The sequence below is a fragment of the Mya arenaria genome, chromosome 15 (genome assembly GCF_026914265.1).
Source record: "Mya arenaria isolate MELC-2E11 chromosome 15, ASM2691426v1".
Taxonomy (NCBI): domain Eukaryota; kingdom Metazoa; phylum Mollusca; class Bivalvia; order Myida; family Myidae; genus Mya; species Mya arenaria.
Window position 1 is genome coordinate 5,371,281 of NC_069136.1, and position 11,414 is coordinate 5,382,694.

Here is an 11,414-nt window from a genome sequence, read left to right on the forward strand (position 1 = left end):
ATGAATGAAGAGTTTTGGCGAAGCCAGGGATTGAACCACGGGCATTGGGATCTGCAGTTCAACGCCTTCACCGCTGGACCACCAAATCCGCACAACAGTTTAGAGTTGTCATTACATACTTCAACCAACAGTGTGGCCATACCACGTGACTCGTGACGTCATTTTACGCTAATAATTGGAGAAAGAAAGTGTAAACAAAACACAGAAAAATAGCCGTAAGTATTTTATTATTCAACCGATTTTGTCGAAATATAGTGCATTCGAAGGGGAATTTTGATACCTTTCCATGGCGATCAATGTCGTTATCGTACGTTCAGTATTTATCTCTCTGATTCGAGGCAAATATCCACGGCGCTTGAAGAAATCCGTGATATTTAAACGACAAACATATGCTCCAATTGCATCATATCTACATGCATGGTGGAACAGTGAACAAGTCATATTTGCCTAGATCAACCAATTTAAAATTGCTTACCTTCTTTCTTTTTCTTTGTTGCTAAAGAAACTGTGCAAACTCTTCTGTTTCTTGGGGCGTTTGGGACTTGACGGCGCAGCCATATTTGTTGTCGTATAAATGTACCCAAAGGAAATTAATTGACTGATGTGTTTGTTTGTATGGGTTTTACGGCGCATCAACATGATCATGTTATATAGTGCCGAATTATTACAGTAAGGGAAGGCGGGAACGTTTAAATTGCGTGCACTCTGTGTTGTGTACGAGTACATCTCAAAAGGCAATGTTGTATAAAGATACGCGAGCGAAGCGAGAGAAGAAAAAATAGGAAAATATAGTATATGTTATTGTTTCCATACCAAAGGACATGTAAGCTTCGGGAATTTTAGGGGGGGGGGGGGGCGTGCGCCGGGTGCGCCCCCCCCCCCTCCTGGATCCGCTTGTGACTTGAACTTGATTTTTAGTTAACTCCGATTATCTTAAACTTACAATATGTCTCTTTTAACATTGTAGATTGAACGATATTTCTAAAATAGGAAACGTACATGTATAACCGTTCGTATGCTACCAATATCCTCTGTACATATGGCATTTTGATCAAGCAGTTAACTTCCGTTTTATGACGTGACAACGCCACGAGTATTTGAAATTTGCCGGAACGAAATACGTAACATAACAGCTTGATGATTCGTGTGTAACATCGTATTATGCGCTCATATGTAAGAAAGTATCACTTTTTGTAGTATATCCCTGTTATTACAATTAAAAAATATAGGGGCAAGCCCAGAAGTCGAACATTTGATAAATAATCCCTGTTTGGGGGCACAAGCCAAAGGCCCAAACGACAATGAACTACAGACATAGACGACAATGAACTACAGACACAGACGACAATGAACTACAGACACAGACGACAATGAACTACAGACACAGACGACAATGAACTACAGACACAGACGACAATGAACTACAGACACAGACGACAATGAACTACAGACACAGACGACAATGAACTACAGACACAGACGACAATGAACTACAGACACAGACGACAATGAACTACAGACACAGACGACACAGACGACACTACAGACACTACAGACACTATAGACACTATAGACACTATAGACACTATAGACACTACAAACACTACAGACACTACAGACACTACAGACACTACAGACACTATAGACACTATAGACACTATAGACACTATAGACACTACAGACACTACAGACACTACAGACACTATAGACACTATAGACACTTTAGACATTATATACACTACAGACACTTAAGACACTTTAGACACTATAGACACTTTAGACACTACAGACACTACAGACACTACAGACACTACAGACACTACAGACACTACAGACACTTTAGACACTATAGACACTTTAGACACTACAGACACTACAGACACTACAGACACTACAGACATTATAGACACTACAGACACTTAAGACACTTTAGACACTATAGACACTACAGACACTACAGACATTTCAGACACTACAGACACTATAGACACTACAGACACTTTAGACATTATAGACACTACAGACACTACAGACATTTCAGACACTACAGACACTATAGACACTACAGACACTTTAGACATTATAGACACTACAGACACTATAGACACTACAGACACTACAGACATTTCAGACACTACAGACACTCTAGACACTACAGACACTTTAGACATTATAGACACTACAGACACTATAGACACTACAGACACTACAGACATTTCAGACACTACAGACACTACAGACACTACAGACACTTTAGACATTATAGACACTACAGACACTATAGACACTATAGACACTATAGACACTATAAACACTATAGACACTACAGACACTACAGACACTATAGACACTATAGACACTATAGACACTACATACACTACAGACACTATAGACACTACAGACACTACAGCCACTACATACACTATAGACACTACAGCTTCTATAGACACTATAGATACTTCAGACACTATTGACACGATAGACACTAGAGACACTACAGACACTATAGACACTTTAGACACTACAGACACTATAGACACTATAGACACCTAGACACTATAGACACTACATACACTATATACACTACAGCTTCTATAGACACTATAGATACTTCAGACACTATTGACACGATAGACACTAGAGACACTACAGACACTATAGACACTTTAGACACTACAGACACTATAGACACTATAGACACTATAGACACTATAGACACTACATACACTATAGACACTACAGACACTACAGACACTACAGACACTATAGACACTATAGACACTACATACACTATAGACACTACAGACACTATAGACACTATAGACACTTTAGACACTATAGACACTACATACACTATTGACACGATAGACACTAGAGACACTATAGACACTATTGACACTACAAACACTATAGACACTATAGACACTATAGACACTATAGACACTATAGACACTATAGACACTATAGACACTACAGACACTATAGACACTATAGACACTACAGCTTCTATAGACACTATAGATACTTCAGACACTATAGACACTATAGACACTATAGACACTGTAGACACTATAGACACTACTTACACTATAGACACTATAGACACTATAGACACTATAGACACTATAGACACTATAGACACTATAGACACTACAGACACTATAGACACTATAGACACTACAGACACTATAGACACTACAGACACTATAGACACTATAGACACTACAGACACTACAGACACTATAGACACTATAGACACTATAGACACTACAGACATTTCAGACACTATAGACACTATAGACACTATAGACACTATAGATACTACAGACATTTCAGACACTATAGACACTATAGACACTATAGACACTATAGACACTACACACACTATAGACACTATGGACACTATAGACACTATAGACACTACAGACATTTCAGACACTATAGACACTATAGACACTATAGACACTATAGACACTACAGACACTATAGACACTATAGACACTATAGACACTACAGACATTTCAGACACTATAGACACTATAGACACTATAGACACTACAGACACTATAGACACTATAGACACTATGGACATTATAGACACTATAGACACTATAGACACTATAGACACTATAGACACTACAGACACTACAGACACTATAGACACTATAGACACTATAGACACTACAGACATTTCAGACACTATAGACACTATAGACACTATAGACACTATAGACACTACAGACATTTCAGACACTATAGACACTATAGACACTATAGACACTATAGACACTACAGACACTATAGACACTATGGACACTATAGACACTATGGACACTATAGACACTACAGACACTATAGACACTACAGACACTATAGACACTATAGACACTATAGACACTATAGACACTATAGACACTACAGACACTATAGACACTATAGACACTATAGACACTATAGACACTATAGACACTATAGACACTATAGACACTATAGACACTACAGACACTATAGACACTATAGACACTACAGACACTATAGACACTACAGACACTATAGACACTACAGACATTTCAGACACTATAGACACTACAGACACTACAGACACTATAGACACTACAGACACTATAGACACTACAGACACTATAGACACTACAGACACTATAGACACTACAGACACTACAGACACTATAGACACTACAGACACTACAGACACTATAGACACTACAGACACTACAGACATTTCAGACACTACAGACACTATAGACATTTCAGACACTATAGACACTATAGACACTATAGACAATACAGACACTACAGACACTATAGACACTATAGACACTACAGACACTACAGACACTACAGACACTACAGACACTATAGACACTACAGACACTACAGACACTACAGGCACTACAGACACTATAGACACTATAGACATTATAGACACTACAGACACTATAGACATACGTACATTAAAACTCATTGGATGAACGTAGTACGTAATCATAACATTGCGTAACATGCTGTATGCCTGTCTGGCTGCATGTATTCATGTATGTATGTTAGTTTGTCCATAAAAGTCCCGTCAGCTCGTTTGTGATTACACGATGGTGAGTAAGCACTAGATGTTAAAATAGGAGCTCTTTTATACTTACATACATTAAAGTATTACAGACAACACTTTTTATGAACATAAAGTGATACTACAAAGTAAAATCGGTGTTTCAAACAGTATTACACTTGTGTAAAATATAACACCAAACAAAACACAACATAAACTGTGAAAATTAAGTTTATGTGGCAAATCACTTTATACTTTTAGATTTTAGATCGATGAAGGTTTTTGAACGTACACGCGCTGCAAAAATAAATGAACGATATATGCAAAAATAATATTATTTGGATCAGCTTTGTACAAAATGAGATAGCTGAAAATTAAATTGATCCAAGGTAAATAGGCATAACCAATTCATAAATGTATTCCTTTATTAAAAAATAATTGAACGTGTAACATATCTATTTGAAATGCTTTATCAATAATATAGACAAATTGATGATTATAAGACTATTAGTAAGCACAAAACACCAACGTTGTCAGCAATCGAAATCTTTTAATCGGATGAAAAAACTTGGTGATAATAAAGAATCAAATATGATATTTCGTTGGCTTTGCCTTCAACAGTACCAGATACCGACAGTGTCTTCAAAGAGATTAGAACGGAGGTGTAAAATATAATACAGAATAAACTATCAAAAACTATATTTTTAAAAGTTAATTAAAATTAAGTGGCTATAGATAATCATAGGGATAAGCTAAATTCATTGAAGCATTTTAGTAAACGACCTAGCCTTAGATTTTCACGTGCTGTCCGGGGTACGAGGTATATGGTACATGTTGAGTTTACGTGAATATTGATTTGTGTAAGGTCTGAAGTACAGCAGAAAAACACATAAATTATCCGGTTTCTTTCGTAACAAGTATGCTACGTATGTCTACCTATGACATAATCGGGCTATTGGTATGCAACAGGCAGACGCCGTCGTGGTGACGCCGCTTCACGTTTTGTTGTGTCGCGTATGATAATATCCCGTCTGGCAGGTCGTTATCGAACACTTGGCACAGTAAATGATCACCATAGATCTGGTAGACCGCGAGTAACGACCCCTGCGCAAGACCGCTATATGAGGACGTCACATCTACGTAACTGATTTTTGCCGGCAACGACCATCTCAGCTATAACACCTAGACGTACCAATGCCAGGATATGTGCTCAAACGGTGAGAAATAGGCTTGCCGAACATTGACTTAGGGCTAGACGCCCGCATAACGGCCCCTGCCTTACAGCCGAATGTCACTCTGATGGACGCCTACGTTGCTATAAACGACGCAACGAACGTATTTCGGACGCATGTGTACGTCAGAGAGATCGATTTGGGGGACCTAGCGATATATGGTGTGGGGTGAAATATCCGTTCATTCTCGAACCCATTAAATGGAAGTGCAAGGTAGGCGAACAGGACAGCGATATCAAAATGAGATATTGGAGCCATTTGTTGCACCATTAATCCAATAGGACAACGCTAGGTGCCACACCGCTCGAGTTTCAACCACCTACCTTCCGGAGAGAAATATCCAAGTGCTTCCATGGCCTGCATTCCCACGTGAGCTGTATCCAATCGAACATTTATGGGACGTCTTGAAACGCCTCAAAATGCTAATGAGCTTACATGTTTTGTGCACGAAGAGTGGGCAGCGATACAAAAGGAGACGATTAAGAACCCGATTCTCTCAATGCAACGTCGCTGTATTGCAGTTAGAGACGCACATAGTGGACATACCAGATACTGATTACTTGTGAATTGAGTTTTCGCATGATCGTTGTTACAGCAGCAAATAATCTGCCAGAATTAATAGTTTCTACTAATGTAATGAAATTTTATTTAAATGGTTGTTAAACATTAAAATTAAAAAGAAATTTCAGAAATATGTCATAGAGAATAGAAATGAAGTGAAAAGTTCTTAGTAACGTTTCTTTTTTGACTGAGTATATAAATGTGATGCAAATGGACGCACATGGTTTTTTCACTGAATGAACGTTGTACAATGTGGTAATGAAAAGGTTAACGTGAACCCTAGAAATCAACATTAAATCCGTTTCGATTATAAGTGAAAACGGAAAAATGTCAGTTGGATTTTCTGCTGTATAATTTTAAGGTAATTGGCGTTGACAATTTAATTTAATTTTCAAAACACTTAAAACAAAATAAAACAAGTTTTATCCTTTTTCCAACTGAAGGGGAACGAACAAGGCAAGAACAGTGGTACTATCATTTTCCCGAAAGGAGCTTTAGTTACGGCGTATTCGACACGTGTGAATGTCAGTGAAAAGTAATTATTTAATGAAATGAAAAAAAAATGGTCGTAACTTTTACCATGTAGGCTAACCTTAAACAGACGTTATTACTAAAAATACAATTCCATATTCATAGATTATTATCCTTGGTGCTAAGAAATATCGGCTTTTCGAGAACTGAACTCATTTTCAAATATAATTAAAGGCGACAACCCCAACCACTGTTTATACATATAGTGTGAAGTATATTTAGAATGTGGGTGTTGTTTTGTTCGTTGTATGCATCTCGTGCAATCAACTAATTAAAAGTCGTCTGCTGGGTTTATCCCTATAGTTTCACTTGTATAATTTTATTATTGGTGTTCTACTTGTTTAAGTTTCGGTTGAACAGGATATATTATAAGATAAAACTATATCTGTATTTTGTTTTATACAGAGCTAAGGTAAAGACTGGATAACACTTCACTAGATTACACAAAATTCCATTTTTATAGTATATAAGTGGTACATTTTCTACCATTTATCATTTATAAAGCAACATTTCGCGAATAATAATTTGCTTTAACAAAATTTGTGTAGTATGGATACTTGTAAAACAATGTCAATATTTTACACCATGTTTTGTTATACAAAGGTGCCAGTAAAACTGTACAACGCATGAGGTAATTCACATAATTCGCGTTATCTATCTTGCATATAAATCACACAAACCATCTAAATGCAAATTCTCCTGTCAACAATGGCAAAACACTAAGTTATACTTAAAAGAGATGTCGATGAAATCCGTTACAATACAAAGGTCAAATTCCAGTTAGTCATGGTTTCTTCGTTTATTGAAAACCCTTAACTTAGTCTTCCGCTAGCACTTAAGGAATGAATTGCGGGGTTGATGTCATTATCGGGGTATGAACACAATTAGGCTGGTCTAAGTGTGTGGAGTCCGAAGGACTCCACGCGTACTTTGACCAGCCCAATTGCGTTCATATCCCCGATAATGACATCAACCCCGCAATTCATTCCTTATATTTACACCAATAGTTCATTATTTTATTCAAGAAACGTTAAAAAATACTTCATTTCATTTGGATTACCTTTCAGTAATCCTTTCTTACCCATTCTGTAAATAGTAAGACCCGACTGTTACCGGAAACATTTTTTTCAAATGACGTCACAATAACGCGGGAAAAGATCAACCACTTGAAATCACTTTTAAACGTAACATTGAAACACTTTTGGCAACAAAACGTGTAAAATATAATAACTTAGCACTTTCTAAATTGGTGATTTATATTTTACGGGACCTGCTGACACAATACAAACAATAACAAGATCAATAGTTTCCATGTATATTGTTATGCGATGAATTGCGATCCGAACATATCCGAAGATGTTGCGTTCATCGATTGATGAACGCAATTGCCGAAAGGCAGTTCATTTAAGGAATGGACGTTGAGGTGTAAATATAATATAATGAATGAAAGGCTAGATATATATGGTGTTCCATGTTTTGTATCATGGATTAATTGTGAACACTCTGAACAACATAATGTACGTGTCATGAAGAATATGCATATGAACTTCTTCAATTTCGTCCAATTAGCTGTAACAGCATTCAATGTTCGGATTACAAGAAACAGATTTGGCTTGTGACCACAGTGACAGACCCAGCAACCTTTATAAAATGACAGGAAGAACAGGTAATATTTGCAATATGCACACACATCTATATATAACATGACAGGCCAATTAGCCAATCTTAACATTGTTAATGATAGGAACACCAATCCAAATATGCAGTCCTTATCATGTACAATATAATAAAGTGGTTCGTAAAATATACAACTGGAACCTGTACATAACTTTTTTAATATAACATATTTTTCACTCATCATTTGCAAATAAAACCACTTGCCAAGAGGTCGTGGCTCTGCCTGTGCCGTGAAACTGCCGATCGCGATGCTCTTAGCGTTTAACGGTTATTGTGTCTGGTTCTTTGATTTCGGTTGCTCACTGAAGTCGTAGCGGTGGGAAGAAAAATGTGCAGCCATAACCACACGAGCTAGCGCGTCTGGTTTCTATGAAGACCCTGAAGCGACAAATAATCGCAAGCCACAGCTTATATGCCCAGCTTCATTTCATACCTCATCCTAATCGTTCTTTTGATGCCAATTTTCGGAGCGTCTTCAGTCGTTATAGACCACGATTTTTAGGGGTTTTATTCTTTAATAGTATTTTGTTCTGCATTTTCGGTACCAAAAGATAAAAAGTGTTTTAGATGCATGACCGTGAAAAGGTAATGATCCAAAACATGAGCAAGTTTCTACCTTGATTCCGGATGCACTGGTTATCTATACTGTAATGGCCTTGTGAAAACGAGATGCTTTGTACACCAACACTTAATGAATTATCGCCAGTAGTTTATTTTCTTATTGTCAAAATGATGTTAGCTTTAAACTGCCCTGCCCATAGTCAGTACAAATCTATATCAAGACATGTCTATTCGCTTACCAGAACAACATGTCTCCGCTCAGCATGCTGACAACCTCTACTAGTTCTGAAACATTCATTCCATATAAAGGTCTTAAATGACATTTTCTAATAGCTTCTACAGTGTACATCATATACAGTCACGTAAATTGCACTCTGCAAGTTATAGTCTTAGCATTATCCTAACAAGTACGATATAAACTATGCATTGATAAACAGCAAATATTCAGTGCATCCAATCATAACTACGTGTTTATAACGAAAACAAAAATGTTCAAAATCATTGCTACGCTAAAAATCACTACTGCACAGAGTATATTGATATGACAATAATTCATACATTGTAAATACATCGGCAAATTTGCCTTTGGCCCTTACCATCCATGTTTGTATACTGAAAACGCATGTCCAAGACAAACAAATTACATGACAAAAAATAAATTATAATCAAGCCAAATTATTTACGCAAAATATAAATACTGTCGAATCGTCATGTACATACTTGAGACTTTCCTATATGTCTCCAGTTGCTAAAAAAATATATGCGAGGCCCTTGAGATTGCTATTCAACATTTTTTTATACCTACAACGTTTCTTTTACAGATCACTTAATACATTTTCCAAATTTACCCATGAATTACGATGAAATTATTTGAACCATTGTAAATATCCCAAAGACAAACATGTGGAATATTCAATAGTCAATATTTCTTTACCAACAAGAAAACTCCATCAAGTGTGTTTGATCATTTCAATCTTTACCCATTTAGTATTTCATGAATGCTACAGAAACCACGTGATTCCTTTTACGTTATGTTTTAATCTGTATAAGGAATAGCTCTCGGCAACATTATATCAGAACTGGGGCAATTATCAATCAGAGCCCTGTACTGCCGCATAGCAGCAGCGCCGCATAAATGTGCTTTTTTCGTTTATTCGGTGATTTTCAACGCATAAACAGGGCGACCACGTTTATGCGGCGACGCTCAACGCATAAAGCAGAAATTGCTTATATGGGGCATGACTGTGCCATTTTGCCACATAAACAGGATTAACTAAACCATTTATTATAAAGCTAAAAAAATAGAGTTCTAATATTTCAACAAAAACGATGATGATGACTTTGACCATGATGATGATGATGATGATGATGATGATGTCCGTCCGTCCGTCCCAAAATCTCGTGATATGGGAGTCTCCAGAGTCACATTTATTCATTGGTGTATGAATGATGATGGTGGTGGTTGTGATTGTTGAGGTGATTGTTGATGGTTGTGATGATGTTGTTGATTATGATTATGATTAAGATTAGGGCATGCCATATTTCTGTCATTTTGAAGAAAATACGGGAAAAGTAGGCAGGCAAATTGGTCAAATTCAAGGTAAAATTTTAAAGTTGAGCCAAAATTAAAAATAAATTATTGCTCCCCATGGAGTGATCACATCTACATTTTATTGGTTACAATTGACTAGTGCATAAAAACATAAAAATGAAAGAAAGACGTCAATAATGACCCTATATCAGTCATCTGAGTCCTCTTGTCCAAGTGCCCAAAACTAATGTTGTGCTGAAATTTTTGAAAACAATATCATATTCAAAAGTTTTCCTTTCGTTGCCCTGGTAACCAGAGATATACACTGATGACCTAGACGTGAATAAATTTCACAATCGCACAAAAACCAGTGGTTCTTGACATTGAAATAAGAGCATATGTGGAGCTGTGAGGATTGTTGGATTTCTGTTGTTTGTCCGTCGTCAACAATTGACTTTTCTAGAAACGTTTGAAATGACGTTGAAAGTGCGCATTGTCAAGGGTACATGCCCGTCAGTCGAGAATATATATGCTACGTCATACGACGATTCAATTTTCTGATTGTCCCAAATGACGGTGTTGTGCGTTGTTGTAACATATATTCCCACCATTAGTCGGGCCAAACGTCATTTCAAACGTTTTCGCAGAAAGATCAATTGGCTTGGTTCACATTTAAACCGATCTTACTAAATCTTTGTCAGAATGTACGTCCCTAAAAGTCTAGTTCAAAGCTTGGTTAAGTGCACACAAAAAACTAAGT

At 36.9% G+C, this 11,414-nt stretch overlaps 1 protein-coding gene across 1 annotated transcript; it reads left to right on the forward strand.

The window, feature by feature from the left end:
- On the forward strand, positions 1 to 4,490 carry LOC128220116 (dentin sialophosphoprotein-like). Its single transcript, XM_052928379.1, has 2 exons — positions 1 to 145; positions 2,590 to 4,490. The coding sequence occupies exons 1-2, from the start codon at positions 1 to 3 to the stop codon at positions 4,488 to 4,490; spliced, it is 2,046 nt and encodes a 681-aa protein (XP_052784339.1).
- The last annotated feature ends 6,924 nt before the right edge of the window (positions 4,491 to 11,414 follow it).

What these genes read in the sequence shown, in the direction of transcription:
- LOC128220116 (XM_052928379.1), top strand. Translation starts at nt 1, where the DNA reads ATGAATGAAGAGTTTTGGCGAAGCCAGGGATTGAACCACGGGCATTGG. An exon ending in CAACAGTGTGGCCATACCAC is followed by an intron (nt 146 to 2,589) that starts GTGACTCGTGAC and finishes TATACACTACAG; the next exon opens with CTTCTATAGACACTATAGAT.